This window comes from Amphiprion ocellaris, chromosome 15, assembly GCF_022539595.1.
Source record: "Amphiprion ocellaris isolate individual 3 ecotype Okinawa chromosome 15, ASM2253959v1, whole genome shotgun sequence".
Lineage (NCBI taxonomy): Eukaryota > Metazoa > Chordata > Actinopteri > Pomacentridae > Amphiprion > Amphiprion ocellaris.
Genome location: NC_072780.1, coordinates 24,146,384 through 24,170,658, shown reverse-complemented (window position 1 = coordinate 24,170,658; position 24,275 = coordinate 24,146,384). Strand labels below are relative to the sequence as shown.

Here is a 24,275-nt window from a genome sequence, read left to right as displayed (position 1 = left end):
TGTGGAAAGAGCTGATGAACTCAACCTGATCAACAGATTTGACACTGTGGACACACCTACTTCCACTGCTGCTCCTCCTTCTCCTCGACATATGGAAATCCCCACTATAGCTCCTTCTTCTCCTTCTCCGTCTCCTACACCTCTCCACAGCTGCAGCCTCTTCCCTTCTAGCACCTGTACCCTGCACTGTCACAGAGACAGAGATGATGTTGGAGCTTGGGAGACTTTGCTCTGGGAAGACAGCTGACCCAGATGGTGTGTGTCCAAGGCTGCATAAAGACTGTACTGCACAACTGTGTCAACCTCTCCACAGGATCTTCAACCTGAGTCTACAGCTGGGACGGGTGCCTGCTCTATGGAAAACATCATATATTGTACCGGTACCAAAAATCAAATGTCTGGCTGAAATAAATGACTGCAGACCTATTGCCCTTACCTCACACATCATGAGAACTCTGGAGCGGTTGATTCTACGCCTACTGAGGCTTGAGGTCAAAGACAGACTCGATTCCCTGCAGTTTGCATACAAAGAACACATTGGAGTGGATGATGCCATCCTCATCATACTTCACCGTGCCCTGTCTCATCTGGAGGAACCTGGAATTTATGTGAGAATCATGTTCTTTGACTTTTCAAATGCATTCAACTCCATCCAACCCACCATACTTAAAGACAAGCTCACAGAGATGGGAGTGGATCCTTCCTGTGTTTCTTTGTTCATAGATTACCTGACAGGAAAGCCACAGTTTGTCAGGCTGGGGAACTGTGTTTCTGGGACACTAATGAGCAGTACTGGGGCTCCGCAAGGAACAGTCCTGGCTCGATTCCTGTTCACACTGTATACATCAGACTTCAGATACAGCACTGAGTCCTGCCACATTCAGAAATACTCTGATGACACTGCTATCATGGCATGTATCAGAAATGGATATGAAGTTGAATACAGAGATCTGCTAAGTGCCTTCAGTGACTGGAGTCACAAAAACTGCCTGCTACTCAACACCTCAAAGACAAAGGAAATGATCATTGATTTCTGCAGATCCAAACCCCCTTTTCAGCCAGTGAACACTTGTGGCGTGGACATCGAGGTGGTGACATCGTATAAATATTTAGGTGTCCACCTTGATAATAAGTTGGACTGGTCTAAAAACATAGACTTCATCCTCAAAAAGGGCCAGAGCTGACTTTTTTGCCTCAGAAGACTTTGATCATTAGACATCTGCAGTAAGATGCTGCGTCTGTGGTAGCAAGTGTCCTGTTTTATGCTGCAGTCTGCTGGGGAGGCAGTATGAAAAACAAGGATACAAGGCGTCTGAACAAACTGATTAAAAAAGCTGGCTCTGTGGTTGGAATCAGATTGAACTCATTGGAGGATGAGGTGGAGAGAGAGGCACTGAGCAAGATGGAGGCCATTCTGACAAACATGGATCATCCACTTCATATCTACCTCAATGAACAACGAAACATCGGTGATGGACGGCTCCTATCCCTGCGCTGCAGGACAGAAAGATTCAGAAAATCTTTCTTACCATCAGCAGTTAGGCTATTTAATTCTAAAGTAAACAGATGAGACCCCAGACAATTGAATTTCCCTTCGGGGATTAATAAAGGTATTGTATTTATCTGCATTTTTCGTCTGTCTACTACATTCACAGATTACTGCAATCTCAAAATGCCATTGTAGCGATTATATTCAACATTGTACGACTTTTTGTAAACTAAAGCACTTTCAATGTCTTCTAAAGTGGTCTATTATGGGATGGCTACACCGTTAGCCGTTAGCAGGACCGTTGTAGCGTTAGCTCTGGTGTGAACACCAACATGTTTAGCATTGAAGTGATGCCGTCGGCTAGAAGTGCTGCAGTGATCAGAAAACTTTGTTGCATAATTTGCAAACAGCCACGCTTTTATCCAAGCTGACATAAGGAAGATTTTTAAAAGAAAACTTTTCTCCCAACAAGCACAATAAGTCTCATCTTCCTTCACTGTTTCAATTCAATTCAATTCAATTCAATTCAATTCAATTCAATTCAATTCAATTCAATTCAATTCAATTCAATTCAATTCATTTCAATTCAATATACTTTATTGTCCTACTTGGGGAAATTTATCTTGGACTCAAAAGCTGTGCCATCCATGCCATCTGAACAACTACACAACAGTATTGCACATACCCCAAACATTACACATAACACATACATACACCATAGTAAAAACACTATTAAAAATAATTGCACAATCTTCAGCCTAAGCAGCATTGTTCAGGAATTTGATGGAAGTTGGAACAAATGAATTCTTAAAATGGTTGAGTCTGCAGTTGGGGAGTCTACATCGTCTGCCCGAGGGTAGGAGCTTTACCAAACCTCCTTGTGTGCTGTGTATCTTCACTGCAGACCATAGACCGTATGCTGCAGACAGGATTTAGGGTCATTACTGCCACCTACTGGTCTGGAGTGTTCATCAATGTTACTGGTGTGCCGGAAATTGAGAAAGGTGCGATTAAGAAGTGGAAATTTATTTAACGTGTATTTCTTCTGTAATTATATATATGCATATATATATATATATATATATATATATATATATATATATATACATATCTCAAACCTGCTCCAATGCCCTGCTGGTATAGCATATATGAGAATATCATTCAAATATGCAAGCCCACTAACATCCGCTGCGTGACAGAGGTTTGGGGCCTCCTTGACACACTTGCTACAGCAAGTGACAGCATAAATGAAATGGTGTGATATTAGACATATCAAAATGAGCAAGTCATATGATTGAACAGATCAGAACAGAACATTATGTACCAAACGTTCTGAATTTGTATTTTCAGAGATTGGAAATGAGTAAATGTGAGTCCAGTGTGGATTGCAATGAACACCGAAATTCTTCATCTGGGTCTTTACCTGATGTCCCCCCCAGCAAGCATGAACAGTGGTGGGCTTATCGCTGGGCTTTGCCACTGTGTCAGAGAGATAGGGAAAAGCTTCTAAGGCCGTCGACACATGCAGTTGACACTCCAAAACTGAGACAGAAGTTATGCAGTAGTGCCCACATAAGCTGGGGTCTGCCAGTAACACCTGAGAGTGCCTTGTTTCTACATTGTCCTTTTCTTTTTGCTTTAGACGTAGATGGGAAGGTAATCCACCTGGTGGAGCGTGCTCCACCTCAGGCCACAATGACATGCCCTGGGGGCATGAGTGCTTACACCAGAGGGGCAGAGCCTGGAACTAGCAGCAATCACGCCACCTCCCAAAGTGCACCACACGATCGAAATAGCAACAGCTACGTAATGCTGGGGACCTTCAACCTGCCAGTCAACATCTTGGATCCACAGCAAATACAGGTTGGAATGAGCTGACTGCATGCAAATTTAAAATGTCACTATATTGTTCTCAAGGAAAGGACAGTTCAATACTTTTTTGACAGCTAAAATTTGTTTTGTAGATGTCAGTTCAGCAGATGATGTCAGGAGTAGGTGATGCTGGAGCAAGTGCCAGGGTGAGCTCCAGCTTGGAGGTAGACTTGTTATTCATCAGCAGTTTTTAATGAGTCTGTTTGAGCCTTTTTGTCTCACTTTTCCTGTACGCATATTTGTGTAGAGCAACAGCTTGGTGGATGTGCAGATCAACTTGGATCAGTCAATGCAGAGTGAGCCCAGGGTGAGGCTGCAGCTGGCTGAGAACCTGCTCAGAGATGCTTGTGCTCTAATTCACAGGCTGGAGGTACAGTGCATGTCTGTTTTTAATATGTGGGCTATTATTTAAAGCATGTTAGTGTTTGCATGAATTGTCATAGACAATTTTTTTTTAAAAGTTACACTACTTACAAATATGACTCAACCCATTACCAGCCTGGCTGAATATTAGGAACAAATGCAGTTGACCCTTTAGGCTCCCTTGTAAGGGAGCTCAGCTATTGAGCAACAGAGGGCAACCTGTCCTCTAGCAGAACAGAAGCAAACTGAGAGTCACACATGTAGCATACTGAGGAGCAGAACCTTCCAGAGCAACCCACAAAGATCCAAAGACCCTTTCCCAAAGCTGTAAATTTGGTAAGACACCATTTCAGAAGAGAGCTAACCCAAAATTCACCTCCAAAGGGAACATCTGCTGATCGGATGTTTGCTAATAAAGGACCACAAACGGCTCTCTTTGAGACAACAGGATACCTCCTACCTCCACCAGAATCAGATAGGGGTCATAAAGTGTCTCTTTAATTTCTCTATCTCTTGATTAAAAACACTGTGCATGACTTAGAGACCTTATCGGGTGTGGTCAAAGAAGTTAGATCTTCAGTCGGCAGCCTCAGGGAGACTTCCATCTTACCTGGTCCACTAAACCTTGCAGAGCAAATTCTCAAAACTGCTACCACCACAGTAGTGCAACCCTAAACAGGTACATCTGACATACAGCCTTGGCAGCTGATTATTGAAAGGCAGAATGTCTACCACCTGAAGTTTGTTTTAAATGTTGGGATTTGGGGGTAATACACATATACACCTCAAGTACACCACAAACAATCACCATGACAGCAGGTGTACATATACATTCTACAGTTATAGGTCAGACTGGACTCCTGGAGTCGCTGTGTTTTGCAACTATGCCACTGGCTATGTCTGCTCTGTGTGTTCTCCCTTTGGGTTCACCCCCTACGTACCGTGACAGTAGAATCTCGCCACTATGAACCCAGAGAACACACAGACTTAACACCCGAGCCTGTGCCAACCCCCCTGCAATTTCAACAGGCTGTAGCCAGCCAGGGGGGACAGTTTTGTCGAAGTCGACCCCAGTGTTTGGTTTCCCCTTTAGACCCAAATTTTTTTAAGGTTTCAGTGATTTGCTGGATGGCCTCATTCACTGGTATGGATTGCGGAGGGGGATGATGGACCCTCAGCTGGCGGAGGCCTATCTGTCTCTGGCACGTCAGGAGGCTGCCACTAAGCCCTGGCTACTTCATCACCTGCGAGAGTCAGTTTCTGGACACTCCATTAATCTGTCAGACTCCTCACCTCCCCATCACAGAACCAACCTGCCATTTGCCTGCCAACCCGCCTGCTAGTCTCCCACACTGCAACCAGCCTGAACCAACCCCCCAGCCTCTGGGGAAGCTCTCCCGCAGGAGGCATGGCTTCAGAAGGCGCCGGACCTTGCCGCTCCCCAGCCGAGGTCCTCCCACCTCAGTTCCACATCCTGGTCATCTTCGAGGGGGTCGATGCCGACTCACCAGTCTCCGAGGGGGTTGATGTCACCTCGCCTGTCCTGGAGGAGCTCAGGGCCATATCCTCACCTGTCTCACCTGAGGAATTTTGTGGTAACTCTGGTTTGTTCTGCCCACAGTTCTACAGGCTGGACTTTAAGGATCCAGCCATTGACTGGAATTTCATTCTGCCTCTGGAAGAAGCCCTGGATAGCCTTAACGGCATTGTTCGGCCCAGCCACTTGCCAGGCATTTGGACCCCCACTCCACACAAGAGGACCTGGCTTCTTTGCAGGCTGCCGCCACCACTCTCCGCCCTCGCCGTGGGTGCCGACGTGTGCCTCCAGACCTCCGGTCCTTGGGAGCGTGCCTGCCCCATTCCCTCCCTGTTAGTGAGTCAAGCCGTAATTTATTTTTAGTTACTTAAGTCATTCCTTAGCCTGGCTTTGGTTCACCTTGTTTTGTTAGTTAGATTCCTGGTATTGTTTTGTTCCGCTCGTTCCTCAGCCTTAATTGTATCTCGTTTGGTTTGTAATAAAACTTTTTTTAATTTCAATCTGCCTTCGCCTGCTCTGCTACTGTGACAGGCTAACCCTCATCCCCTGAGAGGATTAGAGAAAGCCTATTAACCTTTTTTTTTTTTTTTTGCTCACCACAAGTTTTGCTCTTTTATTTCTTTTTCTCACCTCTGTTGATCTTTAATTTTAAGGTTATATGTATAGTTAAATGTACCCTTTATTTGCTTACCTCAGTATAAACATGTCTTAACAGTAAGCTTGCAAATGCTAGAAGTCCTGGCCAGACTAAGCTCTCTGTTAATGCCCAGACTAATGGACGTGACCCCCAAACACAGCAAAGCACCCCTGAGAAGCCGCAGCGCCACCTCTTTACATTCATTGCCATAAGGGACCAATTCAAATTAAATGTTTGCACTGCTTCCAACCTAGGCCGTAGTTCCTGACTTGCTTGGATGAGTAAAAGACTGTTTCAAGTGTTTAACACACTTTTGGGATCCAGGGAACACTCAGCAACCTGGACATTTCTTTATTAGACACTAGACATTTCTAGCTATAGAAAATCCTTTCTTCGAAAGAAGAAGACTGATTTGCTGAGGCCTCGCTTCTTCAGCTGAGTTCAGCTGCTGATCATCTCCTGCCCTGCAAAGGATGGCTGAACACACTGCTGTAGGATGCCACAGCATCCTGCATGCATTCGGATTGACAACGTGACGGAATTCACAATATTCGCTTTTAGGGCTGCAGCTATTGATTAATTGAGTATTCGTCTGTCTGTATCTCATGCACGTTACAGCATCAAAAGCGGAAGTGAGCACGCTGTGCAGCAAGAATAACCGTCCGGGCGAATCTTCTAAGGAGATTCCTCGTAGTTATTTTTCATATGTGTCCTCCAGGTAGTGTACCTACACACGTGTTCATTTTAGCTGTGTGCCATCTTGTGTACTTTAGAAGAACACGTGGAGCCAGCGGTGTTGCAAGCATTCAAACCTAGCAGCCATCTCTGGAGGTTGACATGTGGCCGGACGCACCTACATCCGCCATCTTGCGCTCCCCATCTCTTTCTAGACACACACACACACACAGACACACACACACACACAGACACACACACACAGACACACACACACACACACACACACACACACACACACACAGGCTTGCGCTGTGTTGTTCTTCTGTCCTTATTTACTTATTATTACTTGTGTAATAGTTAAAGCAGATGTTTATTGCATGAATTCATTGGTAAATACATTTTTGTAATCAACATTTTGTTAGCTTAATAAAGAAGATTCTGTGTTTATTGGTGCATGGTTTATTATGACTGCAGCTGGTTGACAGTGCTCAATTTCACACCTTCTTTAAGTATTGATATTTTTTACAAATATTAACAAACTTAGGTTATTTAATTCCTTTTCCTTTGAGACTGATGATACTTTGATTATTGATTCCTGATTCCAGGGTGGTGCTGCGTAAATATTAATGTTAATTATGAAATTTTATTTTCTTAGTTACATTCAGTAATTAGTGAAACTGTCAATATTCAAATTTATCCAAAACAAACCCCAACACCATCAGTAAGAAAACTAGATCGGATACCTATCAGCAAGAAACCTGCAACTTTGCTTATCTGAACCTTTCCTGTGAGAGAGACAAAGCCTTGGAAAATGAATGGCTTAAAACAGTCAACAGGCACATTCTAAACAGTGGAGTGAACAATAGGAGACTTGGTTTTGATCTTTAGGCTATTTTAAAACTGACCCTGTTGTTACAATTCCAAGCTGCATATTCAGTGATTAAATGATCTTACTTATGGCAGAGGAAGCATAACTTCTCAGTTTAGGAACCTGATGCAGCAACATTACTCCTGACCTGTGGCTCACCAATTTTCTGTGAAGAGACATGGTGCGAGGCAAAATCACACTTAAAGCAGATGTTTTTGTGTATGGATTGGACTCATCTGCGAGAACAGTTGTAACCGCTATCGCCACAAATCAGGACATTAGCTACTTTAACAGTGACTAAGGCTATGCTAACAGCTAAGTTAGGTGGTAGCCACAGATTATCCCAAAACAGAGTCTGGAAAACAATCATTAATAATGCTTCAAGGTCTGGGCCTAGGTGTGCAAAAACAATGAAAGAAAAGAGAAAGATGAACAAAGCAGAAGAGGAGACAAACTGATAAGTCTCTTACAGTCGCTGTCATTCTCAGAGAGGTTAACGTCTGATGTGCTTTAAGTGCAGACTTTAAATTGAGGGTATTTACATCCAAATCAGGTGAACGGTGTAGGAATTACAACTTAGACTGACTTTATTAATTCCCAGAAGGAAATTTTGTGTGTCCTCTACCTTTTTAAGGGACCAAAAGAAATTGGACAAACTAGTCATAAATCAAATCGACACTTTTAATATTTCGTCGCAAATTTGGATGTAAGTACCCTCAATTTAAAGCTGAAAGTCTGAACTTAAAGCTCATCTTAATTGTTTAATTTCAAATCCACTGTGGTGGTGTACAGAGCAGAAATGCTGAAAATTGTGTCAGTGTCCAAATTTTATAGACCTGATTGTACATCACAAAATAGCCATCTTCTCACAGTACTATGACTTCATCATAATGCTCCTACCCACACCAGACCTTGTGTAGGACCATACCGACTCGGACTGATCTACACGCCTTACTCATCTACCTCACATGCAATCTTGCACAATACATGTCAATAATATCTCTTACACTTTCATATTAGTCTGTTTTTCCATTTAGGGAGAGCAGTCCTGCAATTTCATTATGCATTGCATAATGACAGTAGAACTGAATCTGATGTCAGAAAGGCTTTCTTTTAACAGTTGTGACCTGATTGTGGAAAAATGTTCTTTATGTCTTAAATTTTGTATCTTTTTTTTTTTTTTTTTTTTTTTTTTTTTTTTTACTTTAGTTGACTTTATCATCACCGGATTTTAATATTGCAACTTTTAGGGCTGCAACTAACGATTATTTCAATAATCGATTAATCGGCCAATAATTTTTTTCGATTAATCGATGAATCGGATTAAAAAAACAACACATTTTTAATTTCCGCCGCTTTATTCAGAAAGAGAAGATTTGGACTGACAGAGCAAATAAGATCATTGTAGCGAAGCCTTCGTCTTCAACCATCGACAGAGGCCTCGTGTCAGTGACCATCATGTTGAGGAGTCAGAACAGCTGCTTGCTGTGGTGGACATGATGTCTTTCTCATCATGAAGCCTGTCATTTTTTGCTGTTGATGAAATGAGAAAGATAGTATAGTTTGAGTATGTATTATAGCACAATTTACAACAACTCAGTAATTATCTTGTTTTATTTGCAGTATTAGGTTAAGGCATGTAAGTAGTCCAAAGAGCAAAACACAAAGTACGCATGCACACGCACGCGCACGCGCACACACACACACACACACACACACACACACACACACACCCCACACACACACAGACAGACAGACAGACAGCCAGATAGGACAAGCACCATAAAAAAATACTTCATTACATAAATTGAGTAAATGTAATAAGTTACTTTAACCCCTGTTTGGTCTAAATGCAGTTCATCCTGCCTCACTCCAAAACAGACCAGTGTCTTCACTCAGACTTTGTCAGAAAATTGAGAATTGAAAACTTGAGGCTTAATCTTTAAATTATTATCACCGTTGTGGGCAAGTTACGTTTATTTATAAAGCATATTCAAACCCTGCTTAAGCTGATTAAAGTGAAATAAAAAGGTTCGCACACACACACACACACACACACGTGCCCTATCACTGTCATTAATCAGCTAACAAACGCTAGCATCAGGAGAGCTACCAGAGAGACTAACGTTACGTTTCCTCACTGTAAAACAGAACAAACGTAGGATAATGTAGTGACTTACCTGCTGTTGAGCTCCTTCATCCTCATCGGAGACTCCAACGTGTTTCCGTTTCAGGTGCTGCATCATCATCGTGGTGCTCCCGTACATCATATCACTTTTGTAAAGCTTGCATGTTACGCGTGTTTTTAGTTTTGTGAAGCGTGAAATGCTGCCACACTTTTGAGGACTTCGGTCTAACTGTTTTCTCCGTGTCGGTCATGTTTCGTTGAAATTACTCTGAATTTAGTTTCGCTTTGCCGCCACCTCGTTCTATTCAACTCGCTCTACAGGTGGAGTTATTTAAAAAAAAAAAAACTTTATTTCCGTCAGCCAGCATTGACAAAGCTCTGCAGGTGAAGTAGACGCTCCGCGACATGGCGAGTGACGCATGAATCGCGCGACACAACGAATCGATAATCGATTATTATCGATTTTATCGATTCGTTGTTGCAGCCCTAGCAACTTTATTCAAAATGTATCCTATTTCATATAAATTATTGATCAGGTTCATTCTTGCAGACAATAGTACTCAGTTTTTATGTATACTTGTATGCACAGTCATGTCTTATGTGATACAGGGTGTGTCCAGCGACAGCAACTTCGATTCAGAGGTACCTCAGTCCTCTTCTTCCCCACCACCATCGTCCTCCTCTTTAAGAGGAGCTGAAGCATCACAACCCATGGACACAAGCTCTCCTCTTGCAGCGACATCTTCCACTTCCAGCCAAACTGAGAGATCAGCCAACACTGGGCTTAAGTAAGTCACAGTTGTGGACTGACAAACAAAAAAACATGAGTTACTTGGGGGCTACCGTACAGGACTTGCCTTACTGATTTCTTGTCTTCGCATGTGAACAAAAATTGACTGGATGATAGACAACAAAAACAGTCCAAAAAATTATTGCCTTTTCCATTAATCTGCAGCTCTGATCTGTGATTACTGCCAGACTTATTCATGCTTTCCGTTTACTCTGCATACCTCCTACTGTGCAAAAGAGGAAATTACCACAAACATATAATCCTTCATAAAGTACAAAAATCGCTCCAGTAGGCAGCAGTATCACAGATGGGTGTCGTCAGGACTTTTTCCTGACTCAGAACAGGCCTTTTGGAGGAGGGGGTGGCTACACATCAGTAAAATTCCTTTGCCTACAAAAATGCAATGAGTCTGTGTTAATTTATTTAACCTAAGTCTATACCTTTTTCTGTTATTTCTGACCATTTGATAGACAAAAATGTTTTTTTTTTGTTTGTTTTTTTGTTATGCTTGAGAAAATGAAACCCAAATTAATATAACTGGTTAAAAAGTCCTTCATAGAAGGAAAAACCCCAGGTTTCATTTACACTTCAAAGAGTTGCTAGCCGCTACTTGTAGCTATTGACAGACTGAGTCAGAGAAATTGATTGGGAAAAAGGTGGAAACATGTCAACTTTCAACCTGCTGGGCAGATTATCTCTGGTAAAGATGACAGATTGATGATTTGATCGCAGTGTGAAGAAGACCACCTCCAGATGTGGCTTGCCCAGTAACAGTCGGATCTAAATATATTCTGCCACATTTCCACCTTGAGTTAGCATGGATTTTTCCATATCCAGATCCAGACTGCATGTAAGTGCAGTTATGTATTACAGCTTTATAAGTATTCTCTTTAAATTTAATGTTTAATTCATTTTGTTATTTTCCACAAAGTACAAAGAACATGCGAGAATTTGGTATGTTAAATACGGTTAACATTAACATCACTGTGAAATGCTGCTCTGTCATACAAAATTTGAAATATTTCTTTTTTCTTTAACATGTCAGAACTTCTTGTGTATTTCAGTGTTCTTAAAGCCTCAAAGTTTCTGATTATTTCCAGTATTGCATGAAAATATGCTGTACTTTCCACACACTCTTAGTCTTTTGGACCCCACTTTATAAAGACTTAAATTAATTTGCCCTGTTTATCATCTGGGTATTACCTTTCACTATATCCAAAAACATCTGCAGCATATTCCAAGTCACTGCATACATACAATTTTTTCACCAAAATCGGTTTCTAACATTGCCACCATCAGATTGCAGCGGATAATTGTTTCTTAGCTTAAGTATGACTGACTGCAGGTGTCACCAAACAGCATAGTTAGGAGTCAGCAGGGTATTTGCAGTGTTGACCCCTGTTGTCCACTGTTTTGTCCTCAGCCACCCAAGTCCAGCTGAGTTTGTTGATGTTCTCTCTGAGGTAAGGAGGGTGGAGGAGCGGTTACATCCCTTCTTAGAGAGGACCCACTCAATCCTCGGAGCTGCCACCTCAGCAGACTACAACAACAATGTAAGGGATAGTGCAACAGCTACAACACAAAACATTACCGTAGTAGCCCTCAGAAAATTGTGAAGGAGCATATTAAAACATGTCCACTGATGCTCATGCAACAAACTTCTGCAGCTCAACAGGAAAACTCTCATCACTGTATACTGAAAAGCAAATAGGGATTATGATTATTCCAATAATGTTTGCTCTTAAACAGACTCCTCTAGTTGTATTTCACATTACTGTGTTTGGGCTAAACTGTATTATGGTGTATTGTTTCCGCAGTTATAACTAATAGAATACTTAAATGAAAATATGATTAAGTATTCAGTTCAGTTAAATTATTCAATTTCAACTTTGGTAAATCTTACATGAGGACCTTATTTCACTCTTCAAATTAAATGTTGTTTACACACATGCAGTGACTGTGGTTATAGAAAGTGTTTCTTTGTTAGAGCTAATTTAGGAACCCAAGTGCAGAAACGCAGACACTGGCCAGGCAGTAAATACCAAAGTACATTTTTTGACACAGTAGATGTTGAAGCTGAATGGTGTGTCTTTTGGTGACAGGGCAAGCAACAGGAAAGTCAGGTACACTGCAGGCAGAGCAAACATGACTTAGCACAGTTATCATGGAAGACTACAGAATGTGTAAATGACTAGGAAAATACTGATTGTGTAACAAAATCAATAATCTTGTGATGAGTGAAATCAGCACAGCCACTTACAGACTAGGTACACCACACACACAGAGACAGGGAGGGGGAAGGAGAGTGGGAGAGAGGCTGCCAATTTATTGTAAACATTAGGCCTTAGCATGACTGGGAACGGTACATTTGAGGTCGTACCATCCACGCCCTAAATTAAAACATTAAAGCTCACAATGTCTCCATGAACTTGTCCTTTGCTATGGCAGGTCTGTAGCCAGCAGAACAGGTCACCTCCAATGCAGTGTTTCAGCGCCAAGCAACGGCAAGTCAAAGCAATGAGGAGTCAGAGATTACAATAAAATGTAACACTGCTTTAAAACAGCCAATGACAAGCTACCTTTTCCTTACTTTAAGTCTAAGATCGTCTCCGTGAAAAACAAAAAATTTATCTGCACCTTTATTTCCTGTTGTATACATAGTATGTTCGAAATTACTAATGTCAGTGGGTACTCACAAAAAAGTAATCTATAAAATGTATTATTTGTTACCAAACAGTGTGGTGGAAAATTTGATGCACCTAAATTATCTGCTGGTGCACCAGCAGTATGCAATAGAGGTTCACTTAAATATGTCATGACTAAAAATTTCATCATCTGTAAATAACTATAATTTCTAACTTGACCAGTAGAATTTTTCCTCCTATGAAAAAACAACAACAAATACTTAAGAAAGACTACTACTTGAAAAGACAGGACCAGTACAGCTGTGATTTTCAATCAGCCTAACTGCATTAATATGGTTGTGAAATGAGGTGTGAACTGCAGAATGACTGTGTCAGTCTGTGCGCATGTCTGCACCATGGCACCAAAAAAAAAAGAATTACCAGTCAGACTGAAAAATCTGACTTTGTGTAACTTCACATAGTTGGAAAAATAAACAATAAGATCAGTGACCAATCGAAGATCACTGGAAACAAGGTTGCAGCATCAAGAGGTACAGAATGAGGCGTAGTACCACTAATCAGAGCCACCGTGGTCATCTTCTTTAAAGGATGCCACAGAAAGTGCTATTTTCATCATCTAGCCATTAATAAGGCATTTGCTTTGGACTTGGCACAGAGTTTTTGACACAGCTCAGAAGTGGCATAACATCACCTCTGTGGTCTCAGATTAGACCAGGATAAATGTATTTAACTCAGATGGCATCCAGCTCTTTTGATACAAACCTGACCAGGACTACTACAGTAATGCATAGTTTTGACAGTTAAGTGTTAACTAGCAGTTGCTATAACTCATGCCCTCAGCATCTGAATAGTGTGGTTAAGACTATCCTGAGCACAGTAATCATGTATATCAACAGTGTGGGCTTTGAGTAGCTGTGCAGATGTTTGTCAGACATTTTAAACACAACCATGTGTACAAACACTAAAAATGTATTACAAAAGTAATGCTGCACTGACTCTTCAGAGCTGTTATGTCAAAAATAATTACATAAAATGATTACTGTTTTGTTTACTTGTTTTATAGTGTAAATGTAACTTATAGCATCCATTTAGGGTATTGTCAGTGGAAAATAAATTACCACTGATAATTACTGCAAATTAACTGTCACATTTATTGAACTAATTTACATAATTTTCTGTAATAATATTACATGTGAGCAGAGTTCCTCTGATATACAGCGCTTTGTGTGACACTGTGGACATGTCACATGAACTACTGAGCTTTTCCTGAGTGTTTGAGTGACTCCACAATCTTTTCTCTGATGTTATCCTTAGGTGTTTATAGACACATTAGAAAAGGCAAATTGCTATTGTGTTTTCTCTTTTGTCTGTTCTTTTTTCTGTCTAACAAAGCATAAGATTTTGTTCTTGTAATTGTAGCTGATTGATAATACGGTCTGTTTTTATTCACAGATGCAGGAAAGAGAGGAGGATCAGCGCATTCTCAACCTAGTTGGAGATGCTGTACGTCTCCTAGGAAACACCCTTGTTGTCCTTGGTGACCTACGGTGTAACCTTGCGACTTCTCCCCCACGTCATCTATATGTGGTTCGCCCCATAGCCCACTACACCCACCCGGTTCTGCTTCAGGCTGGTTTGCAACACATGCCCATTCCAGTAAGTTCACGCCTTCTTGATCTCCTGAGTAGAATAGATAATGATTTCTCTCTGCTATGGAGAAATACAAAGACTTAAGAAGTTACAGTGATAATAGAATAACTTTCATGCAACAAGATATGCTTGGAATTCTGTGGATTTATTTTTTGCTTATCTGCTATAATTTAAAAGAGAATGTATCAGTTATTTGGTGGGTTCATCCTGACATCTGTTTAGTTTCTCACACATGCAAATCTTTCACTTTGCTACAGTTAAAGTAGTGCTGTTAGTGTTACCACTTCTGGAATTATGCCTTCATGGAAGGTATTGTCTGACGGTCAGTGTTTTGTTACTGGATTTCATCATTTAAACCAATTACTAATTTGTACTCAGAGTCTTATGAGATATATCTTATGGAATATACTAATTAGCCACAACATTTAAACCACCTAACTAAGATTCTGTAGATCCTCTTTGTGCCGCCAAAATAGCTCTGACATTTTGAGGTATGGATTCCACAAGATCTCTAAACCATTGCATTGTGCAACAACCTATAAGACCTGCTGCTGTGGAGATTCTCTGACCCAGTCATCTAGCTTTCACAATTTCAAGTCTCTCAGATTGTCACACTGTCTATTTTTATTACTTTTATTTCATGAACTTAAAGAACTGACTATTTGCAGTCTAATATATCATACCTTTTCACAGGTGCTATTGTAATGAAACAATCAATGTTCTTCACTTCAATAGACTACACTTCCTTTTTTATGAAACTTAGCACTTTAAACATGCAAAAATAGTGAAGCTAAATGTCAACATGAGTGACATCACTCTCAGTTCAAAACCTGAGCTCTCCTCCAACTAGCTCAATTTTTGTTTCTTTTGACCACAATATTTTTCTCGAGAAGACCATTTGTTGTCCATGTGATCAGCAGCAAATTTTAGTGAAGCTGCTCCTATAGGAAAGGCTTCATTCTTGCATGGCAGGGCCTCAGCCAATGATGATGTACAACAAGCTTGACTATGGACACTGACACCTGTATTCCTCCAGTTTTTAATTAATTTCAGACCTATTTTTTGGTGATTCTTGGTTAACTCTGACCAGATTTCTCTCAGCAGCCGATAATAGTTTTTTTTACTTCCTGTTAATTGCAGTGACACAACTGTGCCACGAATGTCACAATTACAAATTACTGTTTGCACACATAATTTTGGGATCTGTAGCTGCTTTGAAATGGCTTCAACTGACTTTCTTGACTTGTTCAAGTCAGTGATTTGCTTTTTCAGATCTTTGCTGAGCTTCACAAACTTTCATACTGTAGTGTTTTTGGCTGAATCTAATGAGATTATAAAAATAGACCCTATTTAAATTGTCTCAGAGGAGTCAACAGTTGTAGTTAATCCTAATCACTCATAAGGTTAGGAGGCCATGCCACTACAAAAATTTGATTACCTCAGCTTTCTATGTCACCAAAGTGATCATTGAAGTTGCTGTATGTATATTTCTATGAAAGAACCAAAATGCATGATTGTTTTTTTGTTTGTTTTTTGTGCCAAAGATGCATGTGTTTCAGAGATATCATCATAAATGATTCAGAGTTGTAGGAGTCATTGGAAACTCAAGGCTGCCGTGATAAGCATGGTCTTTACAAGTATATGGAAACTTTTGTGCATGACTGTAAGTTGTTGTAAGTTAGTGGGTTGGGAAAATGTTAATATTGTTACACATAAAGAGCAGTTTACCCCAGGGTAGAATGTTGTGCAAGGATTGGTTAAGTGACTATAATTTAAGCCTCATGTCTAAAACACCAATGTTTTTTCCAAGCAGAAGGAATTTAGCTGAATCCACTGTTTTTGTTGCATGCAAAAGTTTGGTCAAAGTTTGTGTTACATGAATAGCTAAACCACTAAAAGTGCACCTGATTTAAAAACAAGTAAAGATGACGCATTTCACATATATAGTATTAAAGAAAATATTATTTCCAATCATTTACACTTAAAGTAAAAGGCCCCTAGCTAAGGTTTATTAGGTACTTTGCAAGGTTAGTACTTAGTAAACGCCCCTTTGGCAAGTATCAGTTTAGAAGAACTTTTTTTAGTTAGCTGAGAGTCCCACAGTTCTTCCATGAAGGATTTTTGCTCATCCTTTCTTAGAAATGCTGGTAGTTCTGTGAAATTCTTGGGCAGCTTAACACACACGTTGCTCTTTTTGGGTCTATGTACAGATTTTCAATGTATAAGTCCGGGCACTGTGAATATCATGACAAATCTTCAGTTTAAATCCTTTGAGATAGTCCATTGTGGATTCTGAGGTGCATGTAGGATCACAATCCTGTTGTTGAAGCCATCCTTTTCTCCAGCTTTTTCACAGACACTGATGTTTGCTTTCAGGATTTGCAGTTGCTGATGTCAATCCAGTCTTCTCTCTACCAGTGAATTTTTTCCTGCGCTGCTGATTAATGATTAATGAAATCATTTAACCAAATAATAATACATTCACTGACAGGGCTGCATCTGAGGGTAGTGTATTGTAGATTTGCTGTAGTATAGGGTTGCAGATTGTCAGAGGAGTCAGAGAATTTAGAAAGCTTTGAAATTTGCTTGGCCCGAGACTGTGATTAAATTACCTGAGAGTTATGAAATCTCTCTAGACCTAGACTCCTCTAGTTTTCACTTGAAAATTGTATAAAACAAAAATTAAAACACTCTGGCTGAAAGACACTCAGGTAAAAATCAAGGGTTTTACCTTGTTAACATGGCCATATGTTTTTGTTTTGTTTTGTTTTTTAATGCTAGAAGATATTCCATTACTCAAATAAACAGTCAGTGCCATCACTTTACATTTTCATTTTGAAACTGTGGTGTGGCGTGACGATCTCAAAAACACTTATTCAGACTTCTGAAGTTCCAAATGTAACAAACCTAAGAAACCGATCCAGTATTTTTGCAGGGTGGGCCTTTCTGTATTCATCTTCTTCTTCAGAATCAGTTTTTGGAGTATGGCATAATTACTCCAGAATTACAACTTTACATTGTGTAGTTCAGAGACGTTTCACAGTGTTTGATTGGTATCACCAAGAGATTAGTGTGCTCCAAGTGCGGTGATAGTAAAGAGAGGCAAGGACTGCATATATCCATGTACTTGAGAGTAAGCAGTGATGTAGAGCTACATCTGAGCCATTTTAAGGCAGAAAGGGATTATTTTCATGGAAAAAAAATGCAAATATGTAGCTTTGGTACTCAAATGGGTTGTTAGAGGTTAAGAGGTTAAATCAACAACCACAGACTCGTAACATGTTTAAAAGAATGAAGGATCTGTAGCTTTCATGTAATCTTCTGCTCACTTAACCTTTAGCGGTTACAGAAGTTTTGCCCAAACTTTTGCATGCCACTGTGTATTTTACACCTGGTATTATGTGGAGTCAATCTTGCACTTAATTTTCTCTTTCTCTTCTAGATAAACTTAGGGGCAACAGTAACCATGACGTCTAATGTGAGACAAGCAGCTGAGGAACAACGCCAGCCCTCTGAGGATACTGGCCAATCTAATCAGCAGGCTACAGGCCAGGGTCTACCTCTTCATTCAAACGGGACCACTCATCAAGGACAGGGAGCACCCAGAGTGATCCGGATCACACACCAGACCATGGAGCCTGTAGTCATGATGCAGATGAACATTAATGGTATGTGTGTTGCTGTGTCATCACCAAGCTGACTATAAATGTTACTGCTGTGGTCACATGAACTTCTGTGATTGGTCTTAAACTAACGGTATCATACTATTTTGGATGCATGAACTGATGAGTGAATGAGCTGAGAATGGAACGTTTGGACATCTGTAATATACTGGAAGTACAAATGAAAGAAAGTGGTGAAATGTATGTTAGGGCATACATTCAGACAAATTAATATAAAAATTGGATTAAAAAATACAGAAATAAATATAAAGATACAGTGTATCTATTCATTTATATTTGAGACCTTTATTAAACTGGGTGTCACCAAAATGAATGAATGAACAAGTAGGATGTCTAATGACGTGCCGTTTGAGAAAACTTTTTTAACTTTTTTTTCGAAATGTCTGAGCTCTGTTGCACTTCTTATTTTTTTCCAGCAGGTGGCAATATTTGCTAAACCAGCACCCATAGAGCAGGGCAAGCTCACAGATACTGAGGCTTTTGTCACCTTCACAAAGGACAAAGGCGGCACTCAGACTGTGGGCTTGTAGTGTATGTCAAAGCACAACCCAGTCATGGCAGTGACAAAAATCTCAATGATCAACAATATCTGTAATTCATTAATTTTGATCAATGTTATTTTGATCAAAACATCACTTAGCCATGGGGAGACTCTCTCGCTTTATAGATGTAACAGTGCAATTACAGTAATTATGACAATTAAATGTTTTAGTGTATTGGTTCTGTGATTATATCAAATAGCAAAAGCTAAATTTCCCAAGTTTACCTCTACTGGGTAATGCAGTGATCTCCAACATGTCCTGTCACTTGATTAGGATAAAATGATGGGACCTAAGGTGCATATGATTCTATGAATAAAAATTAGTTTGAATTTACGGTTAGAATGCGTACATCGCTTTTAAAGCAGCAGTTGTAGACAGCCCTAAGTCTTCTTTACTCTCACTGTAAACCTGATGGCTATTGATGTTTTAAACAGGTGAGTCAGCTGCTGCTTCTCGTGGTCCAGGGCAGCCAAATGTTGCAGGTCCTGGGCAGCCAGGTGAGTGCTGCTCTGTGATTGGGTGAACTGTTGCTGTCAAATTAGCTGCCCTATTCTTAACGATGCCTTAATGTTTTTGAACACCTCGTGCAAGAAGAACTTCAAATGGATACACTCAAAGATGTGTTTTCAGGACAAACCTTTATCTGTATCCAGGAGCAGCACCTGCCCACTTTCCAGGACTTCCACCTGAGTTCATGCAGGCCATTGTGCACCAGATGTCTCACCAAGCTCCTGTCATGGCTGCTGCAGCCTCCGCAGGCCACCCAGCACAGATGATGTCTGGTGCTGATTCAATGCCCAGCACCGAGGCAGCTGCTTCCCCACTGTCCCCCCAGGGTAGGATGGTCATCACCAGACCATCATTCTCACCCCGCATCCCTCAGCCTGTGGCAACCAGAGGAACAACCATCAACCTGAGGGCTACAGTACCCACAGCTGGCCAGCAGCCAGGACAGGTAATACAAACACAGAGTGGCTAGAGACACCTGTGGCTTCAAGTAGCGACTTTTTTCATAATACCATTTTCCAGCAGGTAAAAATACATACCAAAATTTCTAACAGCTCATCTGACATTAAACACCTTATTTTATCCAACCAACACTTTGAAACACTAAAATATTAAATGAATGATGTTAAGACATTGAACAGAAGCACAGCAGCCATGTTCTTAAAGAAATACTTTTTTATACCTAAGATGAATATATCATTGAATAGTTTATTTCTATTGACACCCTAATTAGTAATCAAGCAGTTGTTGCTTGATGGAGCTCTAGCTGCATCCTACAGTATAATTAATAATACAGGTCAAAGCAGAGTTGTACAGTAAGCATACAGCTGCTGGTTTATATCTGCCTCCTTTTCCCCTCTATGAGCAGAGCACATCTCTGGCTCCCTCCTCCCTTACCCAGATGATTGGTGGTATGGTTGGACAGCTTCTGATGCCAGGGCAGCCAGGTCTGTGCCAACTCATTCTAACAGCTAACAATGTTCACTGTTTTCACCGTAACACAGATAAAAAGTTAGACAGTACTGGTGAAAAAGGCTTCATACTTCATATCACTGTACACAGATGCATGTAAAACCAGACCAGGATTATGTTTATGAACCAACTCTTACTGACTAATCATCTAATGATAGTATGGGGCAAAATATTTTATATTCAGAGTTCACTTGCTAACTACTTGTAGAGTTTTTGACTATGATCCTTAGTCTTTAAATGGAACTTTTGCTCAATCTCTTTCCTTGATACAACCCCCAGTTATCACTTGACCAAATTTCTCTTTGGGTCATATGCTAAGCCCATGTACACAATCCATTTGTCAGAAAGAAATAAAACATCACAAAACACAGTTCTGGTGGCCACTGGGCTGCTGGGAGCACTCAAAGCTGTAGAAATTGACTCGTACCTTTGCCCTGATCTGTGCCTCTCCATAATTTTATCAGAGAGACCAACTGAGAGTTCCTTGGACTTCATGGCTCAGATTTTAAAAGCAAATGCATCTGACTACCATTTGGGGTGCCATAGCAGAGTGTCTGAATACTTTCTGAAATGAGATAATTTAGTTTTTCAAGTTTTAGGTTGTTATTATGGGTTATTGAGTGTAGGTTAAATGGCAAAAAAAAATCTGTTTAATATATTTTTGAAATCAGTGAATGAAATCTACACAGAATACCTTTGCCAAAGCTGATGGGGTTTTTGACTATATCTTGGTCACAGTTGATAAAAAATGTAAAAAACTGCTGTCCAATATAATTAGCATTACCCTAAAAGACTGTTTTGTTTGGGCTATACTAATTTTGTTCTTTTGTTCTGTTGTTCTAAACCCTGCAGGTGATCCCCTGTCCATATCCTCTTCAACTCACCCTCAGTCCTCCTACTCTACCTCCTCTTCGTCATCTGAATCCTCTACCATGTCCTGTCCTCTTCCCTCTGCCAACACCTCTGGACAGACACCAACCCACACTACTAGTTCTACCTCCATAAGCCAGCCAGCAGAGGGCAGTCCTGAGGCAAATGTAGCTCAGTTCTTGGCCTCTCTACTGGGAGCAGCTGGGCCAAGTGGTCCTGATTTTGGATTGGCTCCCTCCATCACTGTGACACTGCCAGAGGCGCCTGGCTTCTTCCACGGCATGTCAGACTTCACACCTGTGAGTTCTCTATAGTGCTACATAATGCCAGAATATAGTGCCATGCAGAGTTGCTGTTGATTCCAAGAGACTAAATGTTAGTTAGGCATAAATACACTGGTACCTTATGTCAATAGATGGACAAATTAACAAACAAAATCAGATTGTTCTTTTTGTACAAGAAGAATCATGGGACATCAAAGCAATATTCTGCAGTTATTTATATAGTCTTTGAGAATTCTTTCAAACTTCTAAACTATAGCGCACATTTGAACATTGAAATGTTCTCAAGAAGTTTATTCCTAAGTTTCAAGGTCCTGGTGGCCTAGTGGATAAGATGCTTACCCTATAACTCCAACTTCTGCTGTTCAAAATCAGCCTGACCTTCCTATAAGCAAAATTGTCTGTGCTAAGAGTCATTCAAAACTTTTCACAGTTCAGTTATCTCCTGAGTTATTACAAAATATCAGTGTCAGCAGCTATCTAAAAAGAGATAATTAAAAAGAAAAGAGAAATAAAACAACCAGCAATGTTTGTAAAAGAAAAAAAAGCTAAATATTTTACTCTGTCATTGGCATAAAAATACAGTTTACTTTGTACATTTTAAATTTAGATTAAAGTAGCTAATGCAATGGGGTAACATTGACAAGTGACAAAATAACTAGAATTAGAAATTAGAGAAATATAATTTCACATTTAAAAGCAACTGGTCACTATTACCATACAGTCCACAGATGCAGCCCTATCTGGCATCTGGTTGTGTTCTTTTTAGATTATCGCAATGTCACAATTGGTTGAATGCACAACCAGAAGTCAAATCATCAGATTCAGGGTTAACTTTAAGTTCTTCTGTCGCTAGAACAGCTCTTGATGTGGGAAGGTTTGCAGCAAATTGAAGACAGCCAACATAACTGCTGTTTGTCATTCAATGATTAAAAAGTGTTGTTTCTGACCAGGCACCTGTTCCTGGCCCTGGTGCCTCAAGCACTTCTCAGTCCACTGGCCCTGCTCCGCTTCAGGCTGGCAGCAATGTAGGTGGAAATTCTCTGAGCCCGGAGCTGTTCACTGGCATTGTACAGGGAGTTTTGTCCACCATGATGAGTGCTCTTGGGGCACAGCAGGGTAGTGGAGAGAGCATTGCCCAGTTCATCCAAAGACTGTCTCAGACCAGCAACCTTTTTGCTCCTGGCTCTGGAGATGCTGTGGGTAAGTCCTAAAACTGGAGAAGGATTGCAATTGCTGCTTTTATTCAGCGCGAACCTCAAAAAACAAAACAGTGACATCTTATCACCACTCTCAGAACAAATTCTAAACAGAGTTTACCATTCATAGTTCACACTGATTACAGGGATTGCTGTTGTTAGTGTGATAAATAGGGATGCAAATTTTAAATAATTTTCTTAAGAGATAGTTGGCAATATTATAAATTAATAGTGATAATTAATGTGAATGGAGTACAATGAACATTATTCCATATGATAAAACAGTTTTTTTTAACCATGAACAGATACATTTTGTGGATTAAATGGCTTTTTTCCATCAGCCATTCATCCATACCAACACTATCTGTGTGGATTCCAGTTTCTATTGAGAATGTAAGCTCTGGCCGGAAGCCTCTAATCACCACAAAAGTCTTTATTATGGTGGCCCATGCCAGCTAAACTCCCACAATGCTCTCTTTTTGCCAACACTGAACTGCCTGTAGTCCGAGTGACCACTTCCTCAGCTCACTACAGTATTAAGCATAAATGAGCTGCTGTCCTCCATCTCACTGAACAGTAGGAGTGCACCCCTGGTGCTGCAACCAGGTACTACAGCAAGTCTGCAATACATTTTGTGGCTTGCTTGTCCCTCCTCTGCCTTATTGGTTAACATATTTTTAAGCTGGTAAATTATTAAGAGCAATTAATCAATTAACAGCCATTAAGTCATTAACATCTCTAGTAAACAAATGAATCTCATCCCGGCAGGGTTTTTTGGAGACCTGCTGTCCATGGTGTGTCAGAGTATCTCTCTGGTGGATGTGGTGCTGTTGCTTCATGGGAATGCCCAACCTCTGAGCCGCATCCAGTCCCAGCTCTGTGACTTCTTCACTGAACACTACCTCCAGGGTCAAGAGCCCACCGATGCCAACATAGCTGTAAGTATAGTGGAGATACTAGATTGATTGATTGATTGATTGATTGTGTTGCTTGATTGTTTTTTGATAAGCTGTAATGGAACAAATGATGGCCTTCTGGAGGATTTTTTTTAGCCCTTGGTATTGTTACAGTCTAGCTGTCTAAGGTGAGCAAGGAAAGTAACAAAATCCTGGCTTGGTTAGGTAAAGTAATTTATTGCTTAGTGACATAATTAACAAAAGAAAAGGTGATAACACTACAAAAAAAACAGCTGCTGTGTGTTGCTAAATCAAAGAGCCAAATAAAACCAAACAAGGGCTAACAGAGTTACAAACTAACTAAAGCAAAATAACAAAAGAAGAAAAACAGTTTAACTCCTTAGCCAAAGTTAAAGCAAGGCAGCAACACCCCATGCTAATAAAGATGGCTTACAAACGAGTGCCTCAGAGCACATACCAATAAGCTTAGAGCTGCTAGTAACCGTTTTTGGTGGCTACAGAAACATGGGACGAGTAACACCTAAAGCATAAATACAAAGCTATTAGGAGTTCACATTGAAGACAAGACATCAAGAGGAATCAAACTGAGCTGCTCACATTAAATCACAGCCACCCTGATTGTGATTGGTTGCAGATTTAGACGCAGA

General features: G+C 40.5%; 1 protein-coding gene and 1 long non-coding RNA gene across 12 annotated transcripts in view; one reads left to right on the top strand and one right to left on the bottom strand.

The window, feature by feature from the left end:
- bag6l (BCL2 associated athanogene 6, like) overlaps window positions 1–24,275 on the top strand; it is a 47,268-nt gene that overhangs the window by 4,537 nt on the left and 18,456 nt on the right. For 5 of the 11 annotated variants that reach the window (XM_055017977.1, XM_055017976.1, XM_055017973.1 and 2 more), the window contains 14 exons: window positions 3,132–3,352; window positions 3,454–3,525; window positions 3,609–3,731; window positions 5,031–5,597; window positions 10,182–10,360; window positions 11,786–11,915; window positions 14,460–14,663; window positions 18,100–18,325; window positions 19,317–19,379; window positions 19,536–19,837; window positions 20,258–20,336; window positions 21,214–21,530; window positions 22,466–22,715; window positions 23,480–23,649. In XM_055017977.1, coding sequence (XP_054873952.1) covers window positions 3,185–3,352; window positions 3,454–3,525; window positions 3,609–3,731; window positions 5,031–5,597; window positions 10,182–10,360; window positions 11,786–11,915; window positions 14,460–14,663; window positions 18,100–18,325; window positions 19,317–19,379; window positions 19,536–19,837; window positions 20,258–20,336; window positions 21,214–21,530; window positions 22,466–22,715; window positions 23,480–23,649 — 2,850 coding nt within the window. In that variant the 5' untranslated portion in view covers window positions 3,132–3,184. The remainder of the gene's footprint in view (window positions 1–3,131; window positions 3,353–3,453; window positions 3,526–3,608; window positions 3,732–5,030; window positions 5,598–10,181; window positions 10,361–11,785; window positions 11,916–14,459; window positions 14,664–18,099; window positions 18,326–19,316; window positions 19,380–19,535; window positions 19,838–20,257; window positions 20,337–21,213; window positions 21,531–22,465; window positions 22,716–23,479; window positions 23,650–24,275) is intronic. The other 6 variants (XM_055017979.1, XM_055017974.1, XM_055017978.1 and 3 more) reach the window with 6 other exon arrangements.
- LOC129350687 (uncharacterized) lies at window positions 8,784–9,972 on the bottom strand. Its single transcript, XR_008604171.1, has 2 exons — window positions 9,625–9,972; window positions 8,784–8,977 (listed from the first exon to the last, which is right to left on the bottom strand). It is a non-coding gene; the product is annotated as an uncharacterized LOC129350687 (long non-coding RNA).